The 19,705-nt window shown below is 35.9% G+C and overlaps 1 protein-coding gene across 2 annotated transcripts; it reads left to right on the top strand.

The window, feature by feature from the left end:
- Positions 1–452: 452 nt before the first annotated feature.
- Positions 453–18,121, top strand: LOC123309341 (toxin Tbo-IT2-like). 2 transcript variants are annotated; one of them, XM_044892411.1, is made up of 3 exons: positions 453–699; positions 14,431–14,500; positions 17,101–18,121. In XM_044892411.1, the coding sequence occupies exons 1-3, from the start codon at positions 609–611 to the stop codon at positions 17,264–17,266; spliced, it is 327 nt and encodes a 108-aa protein (XP_044748346.1). In that variant the 5' UTR covers positions 453–608; the 3' UTR covers positions 17,267–18,121. The 2 variants fall into 2 exon arrangements, with proteins under 2 accessions (XP_044748346.1, XP_044748347.1); XM_044892412.1 differs by having other exon boundaries at positions 465–699; positions 17,128–18,121.
- The last annotated feature ends 1,584 nt before the right edge of the window (positions 18,122–19,705 follow it).

Genomic DNA, 19,705 nt, shown 5'->3' on the forward strand with positions numbered 1-19,705 from the left:
TTTTTTCATAAGAATACTCATGACTCATAAACCATTGAGTTGCCATCAATCAGCTATCCAACGATGTAAAGATATACTGAGTGTGCTATTTGAAATAAGAAAGTTAAAGGGTGTTTCCGGTATAACCGAAAGTTGCAGAGGCTCAGCACAACATTTTTGATTAATTTTTCATAATCGTCTAATCGCGGACACCGTGTGTATTCAAATGATCCAGTATTGCTCCGGATATCTGAAATCTACAGGAAAAGATGAAGCAGAGGAGCGAAATAATCAAGAATAATATATGAGAGGCTGATTGGCTTCCGCGGGATCAATTCGGGATGTATAAAAAATTGGAAAACCCCGTGCAGAGTCGAATTCAACACCCCGATCCACAAGTTGTGGGCGACCCGTCAAGGGGGGAACGCATGTGCCTCCAGGACACGAAGGACGATCCACTCTTTAGACAGAGACGGACACTAGCTGTATAACTAAATACTGCTGAGAAGCACGCCCATTCGCATCATTCTTCGTGCGGCATTCCACCAGTGAAGGCAAACCGCTTCTTCCCACAGGCAAAGCTCGTCTCTTTAGTTCATCCTTTTAGTTCCGATAAACGTGCGTCAGGAATGAAGACCGCCTGGCTGATCCTTGGCTCCCTGCTGGTCCTCACGATACTTGAGCTGATCCCTGGAAGTGGTGCTGTTCCCTATGATTATGGTAAGTAAAAAAAAATTGATTTTTTTTTTGGTTGGGGTCAATCCATGATCCACATGGTGCTGGATCATCCTCTACAGGAAATGAAGACTTCAAAAAATAACACCCCTCTCTGTAAAATTTAGAAAGCCTAATTATTCATCAATTTACTGGATGTAAATGAATAGTTGCCAAAAAATCTCTCATATATAAATTTTTCTTGAGCAGCTGTGAAGAATTTTTTTAAATTTTTATTAGAAACCAGAAAACTGGCAAAGATGAGATTGAGCAGGCATTCTATGAGTGCGAGAAAACAATAGAAAAAATTTTGTTGGTGTTCCCTGCTAATAACCTCCCCTAAAATTTGTTTCGCAAGAAACTTTTCTCTTATTCATATTATGCCATTGAAAAATTATTTTCTGATATCTTCATTTATTTTGAACGAGTAAGGTCTCTTGAAAGTAACTGGTTTTGGAGAAAGAAAAAATCATCAACAGGTACGCAGTCGTATCTGTACAGGATGAGTTTTTGACTCGTACAAATATTTTAATAGTAGATCCTTGAGGTCAAAAGAAATACTTTTTTCCTATATTATTTTTCTCGATTCGGCCCTGATAAAAAGCTATAGCCATTTTAAGTTATCATAATGAGCAATGCCACTCTTGAAGAAACAGAATTACCTTCAGAATAACTAGCTAAATCTGTGACACTACACATCTGTGGATCTTTTAAACAGAGTTGTATTCAGCTACAGTACCCAATTTTTCAATATCACAGATACTTTTCAATTTTTGAACATCAAATTACTCGAAAACGGCGCATTATACGAGAAAATTTGAAGAAAACCTTTACATTACAAAACGTTCAAATATTCATTAGATAGGGTCCAACTTAGTTGGGTTCTTTGAATTTTTGGTATTTTCATGGTACCTAATGGTCGTAATGAGAAAACTGAAAGAAGTGGCTGATATATTGTGTTCGAAAAAAATTTATCGAATAAATGAAAAACTATATTCCGAAATTTATTTCATTCCATAGAACCGTTTGTGAAATATAACTAAAAATAACATTTCTTCATGGTTTTCAACAGCCTGTTTTAAACCGAGATGATTCGGAAAAAAAAAACGTAAAGGAGAACAGTGTTTGTTTTGACCTAAAGAATCTTCTGTTAAAATATTCGATGAGTCAAAGACTCACCATGTATAGCCTGGAATTATCTTGGAACTTGAATTCACCTAGCAACGGATAATTTTGATTTTAATGGGGAATACCAACAAAATTTCTCTTGATTGCCTCGCGTAGAATGTCTGCTCAATCTTATTTCTGTCAGTTTACTGGTTTCTCAGAAAAAATCAAGACTCTAAGCATTGAATGAAATGATTGAAATGGCTACTGTATTCTGTTTTCCCGTGAAGCTGCAAGGAAAATTATTTTGATTCAATTTATGAAAAAAACGTGCCTTGGTATCCTCAAATAATACCCAACAGTTGAATACGTTATGGCACCCATTGAAAAAGTTATGTAGATAAAACCTATTTTCTTCAGGCTCTATTTGAGTATTATAGCAATCTTGATAAGTGGTTTCTGACATGAATTCATAAGTCAAAAAGTACTTCTCCTTGTTGCTCTATCATCTCTATTTTCAGATTGAATCTTTTCAAAGAATTCTCACAATTCAATTAGGTTCCTTGCAAGTTGCAAAATGGCGAACGCGCAATGAATTTTGGTATCATTTTGTATTTCCACACTTTTTCATTCGGAATATGATGAATCTGAACAGAAATACATTTAAAATTCTAAATTTCTAAGGCTGAGGTTATAAGAGACTGTCGTGGATATCAGTATCAGTTAAATTACCCCTTCACTACTAGATGGGGCTCCCTTTATGATTCCATAGTGCAGTTTATGAGTAGTAAATCTGAATTAAATGACTAATTTGATAGTTGTGTAAGACATAGGTACACTTTTTCGTATCAGATAAGATCAATTCGAATAATCAAACCTGTGTTTTGAAAGAATGGGAACACAAAGCTGTCTTCTTTCACTATTCATTATTCAAAAACATAGGTGTGATTTCGTGTTCGAATTATAGTAAAATATATGTAAGTCAAAGTAAACAATATTTTCAGACTAGAGTCAAGCAACATAAATCAGAGATGTTGACAATAGTGAGAAGACCGCTTTGTGTTTCCATTTTTCCAAAAACGAACAAAGGTTTGATTTTTCAAAAGTAAATCTTGGATAATGAACAGCATTTTGTAATTTGTTTTTCAATTTGAGGAAAGCATGTTTTTTGCCCAGTTCTGCGATACATTTCGTATCGTACATGTTTCATTCGTGAGTCTAGACTACAGTACATTGACTGACACTTCTGAATCTCGGGCTCAGGTGGTTCGGTTAAATTTTATCCTGCATGAAGGTTTGAACTGTCACTCAGGAATTTCTGGGATTGTAGTGAGTAGGCAGCTCAACTCACCTCGAAATACAGAAGTTCATGAACTTCACATTTACGTCAGTATCCCGCTCAGTTGCCTAATTCGACTGAATGAAACGGGTTTCCTTCACAATTTCCCAATTTCCAGGAAGGTTAAATTGATGAAATAACTGAAGTTTAAGATCTTAACCCCCAGAGCAATATAATCCAGCTGTGCTTACGCTATCGATTTGCTCCAAATGAATTTCGACGATGATTTTTATCGGTAATGAGAAACTGAACTCGTAGACGTCAGTTCCAGCCCTAATTGGACTTATTTATCGAAGTTCCGGAGGAAATTTCTCCAGTTGATGGTGAAAAGATCGTTGGCGCGGATGAATTGGATACTAGATTGACCGGATGTCTTGATTAGAAACAGCGGAGGAGGATTTGTCGATGTCTCTCCCGGTAGACAGGAGAAAACTCTTCAATTTCGTGTTATGTAGTGAAGCTCCCAGATTGCAATTCTGATTAAGGGATGAACGAGGAGAGAAATTAATCTAATGTCTGGTGGATTCAAGATCTTCCTTTGGAATGAACTCATGTTGAAGATTGAAAACGGGAAAGAAGAAATAAGTCAGGGTGAACACAATCAGGTTAGGAATTATCGAGGTTTACATTTCAACAACGCGTGATGCGATATCACTTTCGTGTTTTTTCAGATGCCTGAAGATGTCTTGGAGTACTAAAAAAATACAATAGTTTCTTAAATTTTCTGTGAAATTAGTTGTCATGTTTCTTCGCCTTTTGAATTTGTTGTTAGTGTCGAAAGCATCTGATTAAATTAAGGGGTGATTGCTTGTCAAAAATAGAATGGATCTTTCATATGAATTTTTTCATTTTTTTGGATAGGTAACTTCAAGTACCTATGTACGAATTGTGGATCGATTTCATGTCCCAACCTGGAGGCGTTCACATTTTTTAATTTCTCATACAATTTATGCCCTAAGACGAAGGAGTACTGGTGGGTGTTTTCATTATTCCAACCAAAATTACGGCTGTTTCCATCTAAATACGTACAAGCACTAGAATTAAATAATACTTGCTCGACGCGAAAATATGGGTTCAGGACTAAATTATTTTGTCCTTGTGCACATAATTTTATCGTTGTATTTTCACTTTCAGGGCACATTAGATTTATTCGCGACTTATTTTGAATTGTAGCGACTAAATTAACGACCAAGTATAATCTTTATCTTTCTTTTCTCATGAGACTCATATTTTTCCATAAACGTCAAAACCAGCTACGCACTTTTTTTCAGATGGATGATTTGATATTGATATAAAATTTTTTTCAATATTTTTATTATTGCTGATATTCTCAATTTTGACCCGTCTTTAACGCCATATTTGTTTGTTTCTCCCAAGTAAAACTTGGGTGATTGAGCAGGTCGGTAAAAACCATCTTTATAATTCGCTGATAATTTTAATACAACAAACCATAACGCTAACATGACAGTTCACCTGGAAAATGAAAGATGAATTTTTCGAACGCACGTTACCTTACTTCATTTCTGTGTCTTTGACTCATACAAATATTTTAACAGTAGGTTCTTGCGGTCGAAAGAAACACTTGTTCCCTATATCATTTTTTCCGATTCGGACCTTATAAAAACATAGCCATTTTAAGTTTCAATAATGAGCTGTGCCACCCCTGGGAAAACAAAATTACCTTCAGAATAACCAGCTAAATCTGTGACACTACACATCTGTGGATCTTTTAAACAGAGTTGCATTCAGCCAAAGTACCCAATTTTTCAAATTTAACAGATTCTTTTTAATTTTTGAACAATGAATCACTCGAAAACGACATATATACGATAAAATATGAAGAATACTTTTATTTTACAAAACGTTCAAATATTCATTAGATAGCGTCCAACATTGTGTCAACAGTTAGGTTCCTTGAATTTTTACTAGTTTTATGGTACGTAATGGCCACAATGAGAGAACTGGAAGAAGTGGGTGATATCTTGTGTTCGAAAAAGATTCATCAAATAAATGAAAGAATATATTCATCCATTTTATTCCATAAACCGTTTGTGAGAGTTTTTAAAAGTTTTTATAGTCTGTATTCTTTAAACCTGTTTCTTTCGACCTCAAGAATCTACTGTTAACATATTTGTAAGAGTCAAAGACACACCCTGTATTGTTATCGGTGCAGGTCTGGCAAACGAATGATAACAGTTGAATTTTTGCCCATTGCATAATAATACATATATGGTTTTCCCTGTGATCAGTATTACCTAAATAGCCTTTTTGTGCCATATAGAATCAGAAACCATATCTTGAGCATTTCAATACTGATACACTAATCCCACTATAGAATTTACACGAGATGAATCGAACAGTATGATTGGTTGATATCAAACCAGTGGTGAGTGTGGTGACATTCGTAAAAACGCGTTCTGTTATTTCCATATGTCAGTTCTTCTCTCCAAATGTCCGAAATTCCGACATCATAACTCAAACTTCCACCATATCATTCACTGCATGACAAAAAGTCGGCTCTCATCTGGTAATCCATCTCTGCTTGTCTGCTGATTCGAAAATTTGTTTGCCGAAAGGCTCGCCTATGAATGAAACCTCGGTAAACCACATATATACCTCCCACCGAGCGGCTTTGTTCCAGGGATAAAAACACAGGCATTATTTTTTGCAGCACAGACCCCCTTCCGTGTTCGAAATGAAATTGGAAAGTTTTCAATTTGTTCCTAGTTCCTAGATCCATTCAACAGGTCTCTTCTAGATATAACTCAGTAGAAGACGTCCAAGTTTTCCGCCTATTATTTCCGACGGCAATATTGAATTTGCGGAAAGGATCTATGTTTCGAAGGCAATAGAATGGTAAAAAGTGGATGCTTAATATCAATTTGGTGAATGTTGAACTTATACTACTTCAATATGATCAATAGATATCTACTAGTTTTGTTGAAGCTGTTCAGGTTACCTTTGCTACTATTGATGTGGCTGACATCTCCAATTCGACCTGCAATGTTTCTAACCTGTACAAGAGGAAGGCACCTCACCTCACATCTAATTATAGTAATAATAATAAAGTTTTGACTGGAAAATATTATCTTCTCAATATATCGGAGTACAAGAATAGGCATGATTCTATTGGTTCTAAGATTTTACAACAAAAATTGGGAATAAAATGCTAACAACTCAGGTCAAAAAGTGTTCCTTATTTCAAGCTCTACCAGGATCGCACGGTTCTCATAGATCTAAGAATAACTCACAAGAGACTTGACCTCATATAGCTACTCTAACTACAACTTACCAGATAGGCACATTGAAAATATTTCGAAAGATACAGGGTAAGTCTTTGACTCGTCCAAATATTTTAACAGTAGATTCTTGAGGTCAAAAGAAACACTTTTTCACTTTACCAATTTTTTCGAATCGGGTCAGTTCAAAAGATACAGGCTGTTGAAAAACCATAAGAAAAATGTAATTTGCAGTTCTATCTCACAAACGGTTTCATCGAATGAAATGAATTTCGGAATATAGTTTTTCATTTGTTTGTTGAATCTTTTTCGAATAGATATCACCCACGTCTTCCAGTTTTCTCATTACGACCGTTACTTACCATAAAAATACCGAAAATTCAAGGGACCCAACTCTTGAAACTAATTAAGACCCTATATCTAATGAATATTTGAACGTTTTGTAAAATGGAAGTATTCCTCATATTTTCTCCTTTAATTCGCCGTTTTCGAGTAATTTGGTGTTCAATAATTAAAAAGTATCTGTGAAATTTGAAAAATTGGGTACTTTGGCTGAATACAACTATGTTTAAAAGATCCACAGATGTGTTGTGTGACAGATTTAGGTAGTTATTCTGAAGGTTATTTTGTTTTTTCATAGGTAACACAGCTTATTATGAAAACTTAAAATGGCTTCATCGTTTATTAGGGTCGAATCAGAAAAAATTGTGAAGGAAAAAGTGTTTCTTTTGATCACCCTGTAGAGATCTGAGTTGAAAGATATCAAGACCATTTCTATAGAAAATTCCGTTCATTCAGACTGATGAAAATTGAAATTACCCACTTGGAGATTCTTTAGTAGATCTACAAACCCCATAGCTATAATATTTTTAGTGAATTCAACGATCATCTATGAAAAATAGCCATTTACGTAGGTTTTAATGCAATTTATGTCCAAAGCGCAAGATAATTGCTCGTCAGTTTGAAAATCCCCAAAGCTGTATCTACTTCCGATAAATTATTCAACTTCCCCACAAAAATCTATTACACGAGTTTCGCAACAATTCCTTCATTAGTGTAGTGTTCAAATATTTTTCATCCAATTTTCCAACAGCATGGTGAAATAACAACTGTCCATTCCTTTGTCTAAGGTCCATTCACTGTCATGTTAATTCATGTCGTATATTTTCTGTTATCAGAGCTGAAAAAATGTGGTGGTGCAATTTCGTTCTAAGAATTTCAAGGGCTGTGAAATATAATAAGGAGATTCTTTATCATTCGTTGATTAAAGGTGTTCTTAATCCTGGAAATTCTTCCAATGATAAATTAGTCGATTTTGGGAGCGAACAAAGCCTTTCAAAGTATATTCTGCGGTTTTGATGAAGAAAAGAATCTTAGTTCCTGTGATAATCAGAAATATTTCTTCATAACTTTATCGAAACCGTATTTCATTAGTCCATCCACCTCAATTGCTTATTGGTTTCACATAGGAGTTATCGACGACTAGTAGTATAGCGCTATGTACTATACCACCACCGCTACCACTTTAAGAGATGATATACTAATACTTTGGTTACAATATCGATACATTTTCGCCAAAACATACCAAGTCTCAATTACTAATTTGTGCTTTACGATGTTTTGGCAAAATGTGTCGATATTTAACTTTCCTGTATCTCTGCAGGATCAAATATGAAAAAGAAACAGAATAGCTTTGTCAATTAGTTGCTATTCAGAATAAAGCAGAATATCCTTGTTCATTATGAAAGACAATTTATTATGTATTAGCATCCTGATTCCTGGTAGCTGATTCAAAAGCTCTTGCATGTGCGAGTATGTTGAACATTGTTATTCAGCTCCTATGGAGAATTCACATCAACTAATCTACTCCAACAGAATATACGTTTTTGTTCCGTTGTTTGTCTTGAAATATAATATTCCTAGCCACAGCGTCATGCGTTCGATGGAAATTAAGCCATCGCTCGAGTTCGATCGGAAAGCTTTTAAATATCACGATAATGATTGATGAGAAGAAAGTCTCAAAGTGTTTTCATGCCCACACAAAAATTGCCTATGCCTGGTTAGTCCTTCACCTTGCACAGGATGTAACAGCATAAATGCAATTAAGCGAATTACCATAAAACTAAGCCCAAAGCACGGCATTTCATGTTCGGGATGATGAAATTAGGTTAAGGGCCTCTTGCATCCTTGTGAAAGGGGTAGCCATCCTTTCCCAAATCTTGAAAGACAAAGTGTGTTAACCCATACCTCATCAAGGACCTTGAGGTAGTGCTGTAGTTAAACTATGTTTAAAGAGAGTTTATTTTGGATTAACCTACTAACCACCTAGTTACTTTAATTGTGTACTTGTCAGCTGACAAGTACCTGAAAAAATGTTCCAACTTGCTTTGGGTGGAAGGATAAGTTGAACTTCCGAAAATAAGCAATCCACCTTCCATTGAAACATATACAGGGGACAATTTAAAAACTTGCCAGGCCAATTATGTCGCGACAAGGATGTTTTCAGAGAAAATGCCGGAACAGGTCAATTTTTATTTGGAGGGGGACATATTTTGAGCGGAATTGTAAGCCGAAATCTCCCCAACCCTAGGTGTAGGGGCTATCACCCCTAAATTCTTTATGGGTAATAGAGGGTGAGCTAAACTTCAATAATTGGGAGACAATATGTCCCTTTACATAATACTATTGTCTTACAATTGAGGTATAGCTCACCCTCTGTGTGACAACCTCTACACCTAAGATTGAGGAGATTTTGGCTTACATTTCTGCTAGAAAATTGTCCCCATCCGAATAAAAATTGACCTGTTCCTTGTCGAGACATAATTGGTCTGGCAAGTTTTCAAATTGTCAGCCCCTGTAACTACTTCAAGGCAAATTTGCAAACCATAGTATTCATGTAGAGGGTCAAGTGATCTTTCAATTGAGGTATAGCTCACCCTCTATTCCCTATTGAGAACTTAGGAGTGCTAGCTCTTACACCTATGGTTGAAGAGATTTCGGCTTACAATTATGCTCAAAATATGTCCCCCTACGAATAGAAATGGATCTCTGAAATCATCCTTGTCGTGACATAATTGGACTGGCAAGTTTTCAGATTTTCACCCTATACATCAATATCAATAAAGAAGGTAGTCCTGAATTATTTACATTATATTTTCTAGAGCTGATCTCACGTCCAAAACTAAGGGGTCTTCCTTATGTACCTTTTTTTCTGAAACTGAATGATAAAAGAGTTGCCACGTCTTCTCTGCATGATTGTTGCATTTATATAGCAAATATTGTCAATTCAAATCGAATTTATGCGTTCGCTTGGAGAAGAACAGGCTTAGCAACAAAAGTTTAAATGCCACCATCTGCAGCCTACTAGAACTAATCGATTTCAGAAAGAGCTTATAAAAAAAAGAATATGATAAAAACAACTCAAAATATCCCAATTTTCCCAATGTTCCAGATAACTTAGCAGAAGCCTCGAACAACAAGAAATTTATACTTGATTCCTAACAATTGTTGAGCAGTCTATTCAACCTTATGTTCCTTCGGAGTTAATAGAACGAATAATACGAGGTGATTATTGGGAGGAAATGAGGTTGGTTCACAACCCTCACAAGGATAAAATCGTCCTGACGAATTATCCGGATCAGTCGCTTATCGAGAATAACATAAATTACGCTTAATTCAATAGCCTTTGTTCTGTTCCCTGGAACGAGGGCGAGAAACAAGACTGTAATGATCAGCAAGGGTGAGATACATTTCACGAGAAGATTTTCCTCAGTGAAATTTCCCCGGAGCACCACGCTGAAAATGAACAAGATAACGTCTTACCGAACGGAATACGCCCGTGATGTCCTGTCATTCCGTTGACATTTTTGAATTTATATCAGCCATCAGGGCCGCATCTTCGGTAGCGGAATAGCAACACCGTCTTTGTGTTTGGAAGCGAAAAGGAGGGAAGTATTGTCATTGGTTTTCCGATGAGATTTATGTTGCTTTATTCTGAGGAAATTTTTGTTCGACTGGGGCGAAGAGATAACAAGAAGTTATGGCCTGTAGACACTTTGATAGAGAAAGCCGCTGATGCTTGAACAGTGGTTATTCGTGTGCACATTGTCCAACTTTAAAATGAACAAAAAGGGTGTGCTTGTGCACACTTGTGCGACGAGCAGACACCTTGAAAGATGTTATGTTTTTTAAGAATTCTCCTGACGCTAGAACAGCCTTTACTGTTCATTATTTTCGCCAAAGCTGATAATGTCAGCGATAATTGCTGACATCAGTATGCCTGTAAGAGGTGTTGGAATAAGATTCAGATTTGATGGAGGCCTATTTAACCTGAAGCGCCTCAGAGCAAAAACCCGTTCAAAGTTAATCACGGAACTTCAATATGCAGACGACTGCACATTTATCGCTAGCAGCCCAGAGGATCTATAGATAATGCTAGACACCTATAAACATATATACGAAGCTTTAGGCTTTAGACTCAATATCGACAAAACCAAAATCCTGGTAAGTCCGCCAGAAAGCCTTCAAACACATATCAGCCTGGAGAATGAAACTCTAGAACAGGTCGAGCATTTCAAATACTTGGGTAACTTTATAAATACTAGTGCTAACCTAGAAACGGAAATACACAACCATATCAATTCGGCATCACGGGCATTCTGGAGGCTAAAGGACAGAGTGTTTCAGAATCACGACCTCAATCTGAAGACCTAGACAGCTGTTTACAAAGCAGTCGTCCTGCCAACGCTTCTTTACGGAAGCGAAAGCTGGACACCCTACAGGCGACATATTAAACAGCTTGAACAAACGCAACAACGTCATCTAAGACAGATAATGCACATTAGATGGTTCCACAAAGTTTCGAATGCAGAAGTCTTGCAACGCGCGAGTTGTACAACAATTTAGACTGAAGTAACGAGGGCCCGACTCAGTTGGAGCGGCCACATTCTGAGGATGCAAGACACAAGACTCCCCAACATAGCTCTGTAAGGGGAATTGACAGAGGGAGCCCATAAACCAGGAGGCCAGTATAAGCGGTTTAAGGATACACTACATTAATCCCTAAAATCAGTAAATGCCAATCATAACTGGGAACAACTAGCGTAAGATAGGTCACAGTGGAGGTCTATGGTGCACAGTTATAATGGAGACTCGAGAAGAATACAGCAGCGGCCCGATCTGGTTGGTGACTATCCATGCCCGGAGTGTGGAAGGATCTGTAGGTCACGGTTAGGTTTTATAAGTCACAGGAGGGCACATAGTCGCAAGTAGCACTAGAAAATTAGAATTTGATAGCACCGATTTTTTTTTTTCAATCTTTTTGTAGGTTTATTCTCGGTAAAGGGATAGAGCAATAAATGAATAAATGATCGAAAGTGAACATTTCCTGCAACATGTTTGAACCAACCATCAGAAGAGAGAAGTATTTCATATTGAATATTTTTCGCTGTAAGTTTTCTTGGGATATTCCCATCATTTTGACTCATTATTTTCGACGTTTCGACAAGCATAGGCCAGTCGTCTTCAGAGATTCACTTGTTTTCAATCGAAGAAGTCACAACATTTTTCTGTTCAGCAAAATTTTCGAAAAATTCGTGAAATACATAAAAAATTTCTGAATAATTCACTATTTCAAGACGAAATCTTTTCCGAATGGCTTCCATATAACGCTTTGGATTAAACAGTTTCCGAAGCATTACAGGTATTGATAATCAACAGAAATGTGAAATAGTGGGGAAATGATCTGTGGACTGTCCATCTGTTTGGTTCATAAGTTATCGATCTCCAAGTTGGAATTATCATCGTTACGCCGTACTGAATATATACAATAATCATCTGGAAACTGTTCTGCAATTACTGTTGATGATATCTATTACTCTGAGGTTATCTAGATCGAATTGCGGCTAGCTCGTTGGGGGACAATAATTCTTCGAATTTATTGCGTCTCCTTGTGTATTTCCTAGTTATCCTAAGTTCTCTCAGGCATCAGCAGTTTATGTATCTGATCAATTAATAAGTTGGATCGAAATATTTACTGAAAATATTCTTGTTGAATACAACAAAGAGGGTTTGAAGATCAGAATGTTCACTCGAATCAATCCAAATGCATATTGAAGATGCTGGTTGAAGCTATTTCCTTTATATTTCTCATCTGAAATATCCAGGCTGACGAACTACTTAGAAAATCGAAAATAACCTCCCCTCATGAATGAAGATGAGAAAAGGTTCTGGTGGCTTTCGAATCTATAAAAGAAGAGCCTTCTTGAACTCTCACCCTGCATCAATAGGGTCGTTACAAAAGAACCCTCAGTTCAGATCCAATCCATTCAACAATCCCTCAGAATCTGCTTTAACTTTCTCATATGTGTTGCCCGAAAAAATACCAGTCGGTGTTCGAAAAGAACTACCTTTCAGTGGCGCAAAGAATATCGTATTACCTGGCATATCGTTGCTTCCGAAAGGATTCCATACTAATGTTTTATTCCTTTCGAATCAAGTTGTTCAAAATAAGGGGTATTCAGATTTTTCAAATTAATTTAAATTGTATTGTACATCGTTCACAATCATGAAATGAATAAGTCACCCGCATGAAGCTAATACAGTAATAAATACAAAAATACTAACATCTATAAACTCAGAGTGACATTATCCAACTAAAACAGAGGTAATTTAGAGTACTTCAAATGAGAAATCAATTGAGGAGTCAAACTTATACACTAAGAAACTTCAAAAAATTCAATATTAACACGGCGTTTGCAGTGACATAGCGATCAATGAAAATTGATTGCAAGTGACTCTTACTAGAGCATACCTTCCAAGGTGGAACCAGAGAGAGTCTCAAACAGTGTCATGGCTTACTACTGACCGTTGAACCATATTAGAGAAGTTCACATCGTGTTCTGGAGGAAATCAACTAAATCCAGAATCCACCCTGTAGACATGAGGATTCTTTTATCTGAAACTCCATAACAGTGGTTAGTCTTGAGTAAGTGGGAGGTTAACAACAGAGTTCAGCTGAGAAATGAAATGAACTGATTCAAATTAGTGAGATGAGCATGAGAAGACAATAAATCAGCATTAACTATCAAAGAGAAGGACATGAGAAAATTCAATTCTTCTGCAACATACCCATTTCCATGTTAGAAACCGAGAAAGGTCTGAAAATCGATTGGAGTTATAAAATGTAATAAAATATTTATTCATGAGCAGGCACATAAAATGAGTTGACTCGAGTGAACATATAAATTGAGCAGTACTAGTTTGCGTAGAACTATTTAGCACCAAAATTGAACAAGAACCAGTTTTTTACTTTCTAGTTGGGAGAAATTGTGACTTCACTACTTGCCATATAGACTTGATACCTCATTGAATCTGAAAATTGAAATAGCAGGAGAACGACGCGATTATAAATTGAATCCCCTCACGTTCAAAACCACAATAATGATTTTGAACTATAGAAAAACCCTCAGTCACCCTTCTAAATTAGTTGTTGAGGAAAATATTCCCTGTTGCAAAAAATATTAATCAAGCAACAATGAGCTCGGCTTTCAGCTTATATGTACCAGCCTTGACGTCCTAAACCATCTCATATTGGAAAACAAAGGTTTCATCAAGCTTCATTAATTGGACGATCACCTTCCAACACAATGAATCATTTTCAATTTATTTTCTTTCGAGCTTATGGAAAATTCATCAATGTGATGAGAAAATGAATTTCTCCTTCGGAGCTTTGTACGCAGCTTATTATTAAGCTGATAACTCACCCTAAAGTCTCATAAATTCATTAATGAATTGTGTCTTGTTTCATCCTCTGCAACATAAAAATATTTATGGGCTGCAGATGCCTGAATTTTTTTTATCTGAATCATAATATTTTCACAAAGATTTTACAATGTTGTAATTTCATAATTGGTATTTCATAATTGGAAGTATTAACTCTAACTTGAAACGAACTAATTGGGTCTTTTCTCAATTCGATGGAGTTTTTCGACAATGAATTTTTCAATATTCTTTCAACCTAAGTGTGTAATTTATCTATATTTCTTGTTTCAGATGAAAACTATCCACCAGAAGACGACTATTCGGATAACGCCATTGATCATTTGTTACGGACTGCTCAAAAGTGAGTTTAGACTTCATTATCCCTTTCAAGCTTTTTGATGGGCTTACGTTTTTTTTTTCTGATGCATGCAACGCAAGCTTTCCTTCTGCGTTAAATCAGGTTTCCAACTCGTTAGGGGTTGCTTCATAATCAGAAAATCCCTCAGTTTTTTGTTTCAGTACTGAAGCTTTTTATGATAACTTTGGTAGGTTGATCCTTTTTCAATGAGAGCAGAAAGAATGATCTCTTGTTTTTTTGAACTAAAATAATTCAATATTTCTCTTTTTGAGGCATTCAACGTAGACTGCAGAAACAGAAAACAAGAACATATCGAATGTTTCAATTGGAAATATTTATGCAGAACCTTACTCCATTTTTTAGTTTTTTCTTGGAAATTTCAAATACATTTCTCTTACTCTAACCTACCGATAGAAAGCTACATACCATTGATCTATCAAAACCGTGAACTTATATCTCTTTCGGCCACCTCACTCAATAAATCATTCTGTATGTAATTCCTTTTCCTCATGCTCTAAATTATTCTCGATTTTATGATTTCAATGGAAGCAGATTCCTCTGATTCATACCTTACGATTTCCTCTATTCAACACTCGAATTTCTAGAGTAGACAATAGTGTAGACAAAGGTAAGGAAAATGAAATTATGATTCCATCTGACTGCAGCTGCTTCCACCTTTTCATTCGACAAACTCCTGGAACAAATTGAGCGGAGTTTATTGAATAATACCCGAAGGACATATTTCGTTCTTTCATGTAACTTGAATGCTTTTGAAAGTTTCGAGAAGGTTATCTACCGGTCTTTTCCTATTGATTTTCCGTTGTCTGAACGACTATGAATTTCTGAATTACCTGCTACCTAACCTGTAATGGCTTGAACTCAAACTTTATGCTGATATTATGAAAATAATGAATACTCTTCCTATGGAGCAAGAAAACTTATTGGAATAGTTAAAATTTGCATTTTATATTCTTTACAGCTTCGAAAATGTATTTTCATGAACTATGAATTCTTTAGAGCACTTTCTATTGATCTGATGGTGTAAATATCTATGAAATTTATCAGAATTGGAAGGGAAATTTTTCTCCTTCAGTTTGAAAACTTGTTATAACGGCCTAAGCATGAATGCTCTCCTGGGATTGGAAAGTTTGGTGCTGAAATTTACTTTATTTTGCTTGGAATGAATGAATTGTTAACACTGAACTTCCACTGAAATATTCAGTATGTATTAGAAATGTTTTGTAACCACATGAAAAAGTTTAGAGCAACAGGAATAGTCGAGTTATGGAAGTTGAAGAGCACAAAAAAGTGAAAATTTTAATATGCAATTTGATTGAAGTGTATGAAAAAAAAACACGACTCTCTTATACTTTGTTGAAATATTAATTTCTATAAAATATAATACGTGTTTTAATGAGGATTCCATTTTTTATTCCTTTAGAGTCAAAAGCTTTCTCCTTATGTTTTCAAGGGATATATCTTGAACCATTTTCAGAGTGAGTTTTTGACTCGTACAGTAGATTCTTGAAGTCAAAAGAAACACTTTTTTGTTTTACCATTTTTTCCGAGTCGGCTCGTTTTGAAAGATACAGGCTCTTGAAAAACCATAAAAAATGGTATTTTTAGTTCTAACTCACAAATGACTTCATCGAATAAAATGAGTTCCGGTATACAGTTTTTTATTCATTTAATGAATCTTTTTCGAACACAGGATATCACCCACTTCTTCCAGTTTTCTCATTAAGAATATACTCACCATAAAAATACCAAAAATTCAAAGTGCAAAATCTTTAAACTAAGTTGGACGCTATCTAAGGAATATTCGAACGTTTTGTTAAATGAAAGTATTCATTATATTTCCTTTTATAATACGCCGTTTTCGAGTACTTTGATGTTCGAAAATTAAAAAGTATCTGTGAAATTTGAAAAAATGGGTACTTTGACAGAAAGCAACTATTTTTAAAAGATCCACAGAAGTGTAGTGTCATAGATTTAGACAGTTATTCTGAAGGTAATTTTGTTTTTCCAGGGCCGGTATAGCTCATTATGAAAATTGAAATATTTTTTTGGCCGAATCGAAAAAAATGGTAAAGGAAAGACATGTTTCTTTCGACCTCATCAAGAATCTACTGTCAAAATATTTGTACGAGCCAAAGACTCACTCAGTGTTTTTTTTTCATTTTAGAGACAAATGAAAAATTTTTACTTTTTATGTATTCTGAGGTCAATGATATGGTACACTTCAGGAGTGACTGACGTTTTTGAAGTAGATCAAAATAAATTACTACATTACGAACAAGGCATGTTTTCTATGACACTTCAAGAACACCAATTACTACTGAAGTGTATTGACTACAAAATAAATTGAAAAAAGATTTGCATATCTGGCGTCTTCAAAGACAACAGAAAATATACAAATTTATAAGCAAGTGGCACAGTTTTCATCAAAAACTGCTCGATTTTCCGAACTCGATTTCCATTTCGATGAACTCCCGCGTAACACTGCAAAATGACGCAAACGTAGAAGCTGTGTGTTACGTGTTAGAATAGGCCGAAACTGAAAACCCAGCGTGGTTTACAAACTATTTCTAATTTGTTTCCAGACGTTCTTCCTTAATTTACCTTTTCAGACGGGCCTGCATCAGGCGAGGAGGAAACTGTGACCACAGACCTAATGACTGCTGCTACAACAGTTCTTGCCGCTGCAACCTCTGGGGCTCCAACTGCAGGTGTCAGCGGATGGGCATATTCCAGAAATGGGGCAAATAGACAGCTTTGAATTACCCCTCCACGACGGATTAAATCGATCCAAGGGAAATTTTCAGAGGGAATGGGAAATTATTAGCACTCGTTTTCAATAGACTGACACCCATGACCTCTGAAAAATTTTCTTGTTTATTGACCTGAAGCATAAACACTAGGATATGATTATATGATGAAAACAATAAGTTCCTTCAGTTTAAGCTTGAATTTATCAAAGAATGAGTTAATTTCGCACTGGCAACTGAGAATGATTGTTTATTTTTGATAAAATTTCTTGAGGGGGATATCGTTGTATTTTCTTCAAACATTTCTAGACTGAATGGAAAATTCTGGGGAACATCTTCGGGGATATATCATCGAGAAAAATTTCGTCTAGCGTCCGTTTGTCCACCGATTTTTTTGATAAATCCACTGAGTGTGGAATGCTCGAAGAATCAACACAAATCAAACTGAAAGTGAAAAGGAATGAACAGCTATTTCGACAACTCAGGGGTGAAAATTGTATCTACTCCTGGTAAAACTCGGACAAATCGACCACTGACGAAATTTTTCGAGCCAGCTTCTCTTTCATTGAGGATTTCTTCCAGCCACATCTTCAATGAGAATGCATGTCTGGCCTACTATTTAATTTTGAACTGAACGTTATTCAAAATATTCCTAGTTATATGAAAATAAATGTTTATATAGATGTGATGTTGTATTTTACGGCATAGTCACACAGTCTGATATAACAGTGATATTACTGTGTCTGAGTTGTGCCATTAAACTAGTTATATCGAATCCTATATAATGTTTCTATATGTAAAAGGGTACAACATTCAAACGATTCTGTCAATATTAAATATAATATCAATTGGCCTATTTGTGACTTTTATTCTTCCTCATAAACAAACCTACATAGTTCCTCTCATGATCTCCAACATAGATGAATCGAAAATTTTTTGAATAATCAAACAACGATCTCAGAAATTCAAAATTCACATCTTATTCTATTGTGAAAGTTTCGATGTCCAACATAAATGAATAGAAGGAGGGATGTTTTCAAAGTGAACATTTCAATTGACTTATCTCACAATTGACAAATAATCGTGCCATATCAAGGAAAACCAAAAAAATATTCAAATTCAGCATGAAAAAATTGAATCTTCCTTTCCAAGATGTTTAGGCTACTGAGATATGCAATTTCCGAGGAACGATGAAAATACGATGAAACGACAACGGTAAACCTGAGAAATTTATGAAAAATATATTGCAGGATTTTTGAGAAAATTTAGGACTGATATGAAAATCCATTATTTTCATTAGTTTACTGAGAGATTCCATAGCCAAGTACCTACTATAACAGTAATTATTTCATATTTGAGTAAACTTTTTGATTGACTTATGATTCATTCGTTCATTCATTGTTGTATCCCGTTACCAGAAATAAATCTACAAAAAGACAAAAAAAGAAAAAAAAAATAAAGGTGAAAAGACTTATCTTAGGGCTAATTGCGACTGTGTGCCCTCCTGTGAGTGAAGAGACCCAACCATGACCTGCAGATCCTTCCACACTCAGGGCATGGATAGTCATCAACCAGACCTTGCTGTATCAAGCGTATTGATTATGAAATCACCGATATATAACTTTCTGAAATATTTGCCTCCCACCCACTGTGTCGTTCAGTTGTTGTAAGATTAGCCACCTTTATTTGCCAAAAAGGTTGTTGAAGCTCCATTATAACTGTGGACCAAAGACCTCCACTCTGACCTGTCTAACGCTAGTTGTTCCCAGTTATGATTGACATTAACTGATTTCTGCGATTGATGTAGTATATCCTTAAACCGCTTATACTGGCCTCCTGGTTTTCGGGCTCCCTCTGTGAATTCGCCATACACAGCTATTTTGGGGAGTATTGTGTCTTGCATCCTCAGAATGTGGCCGTTCCATCTGAGTCAGGCCCTGGTTACTTGAGTCTCAATTGTAGTACAACTCGCGCGTTGCAAGTCTTCTGCATTCGAAACTTTGTGGAACCATCTGATGTTCATTATATGTCTTAGATGACGTTGTTGCGTTTGTTCAAGCTGTTTAATATGTCGCCTGTAGGGCGTCCAGCTTTCGCTTCCGTAAAGAAGCGTTGGGAGGACGACTGCTTCGTAAACAGCTGTCTTGGTCTTCAGATTGAGGTCGTGATTTTGAAACACTCTGACCTTTAGTTTCCAGAATGCCTATGATGCCTAATTGATGGTGTAAGTGAATAGTTATAAAAAAATTAAGGGTAAATTTTGATTGTTTTACTTATTGAAACTTCCTGAAACATTCTGTTGGTACTCTAGATCCCTGAGTATCAGATCGAAAATTGAGGTCATACAATTTGTTTCCAGAAAAAACAAAACAAAATATGTATTCGAAAAGCTACACAATTTTTGAAAATAATAATGCGGTCCTCTAATAATTGTAGTACC

The sequence above is a fragment of the Coccinella septempunctata genome, chromosome 3 (genome assembly GCF_907165205.1).
Source record: "Coccinella septempunctata chromosome 3, icCocSept1.1, whole genome shotgun sequence".
Lineage (NCBI taxonomy): Eukaryota > Metazoa > Arthropoda > Insecta > Coleoptera > Coccinellidae > Coccinella > Coccinella septempunctata.

What these genes read in the sequence shown, in the direction of transcription:
- LOC123309341 (XM_044892411.1), top strand. Translation starts at nt 609, where the DNA reads ATGAAGACCGCCTGGCTGATCCTTGGCTCCCTGCTGGTCCTCACGATA. An exon ending in TGCTGTTCCCTATGATTATG is followed by an intron (nt 700 to 14,430) that starts GTAAGTAAAAAA and finishes TTCTTGTTTCAG; the next exon opens with ATGAAAACTATCCACCAGAA. An exon ending in TTGTTACGGACTGCTCAAAA is followed by an intron (nt 14,501 to 17,100) that starts GTGAGTTTAGAC and finishes ATTTGTTTCCAG; the next exon opens with ACGTTCTTCCTTAATTTACC.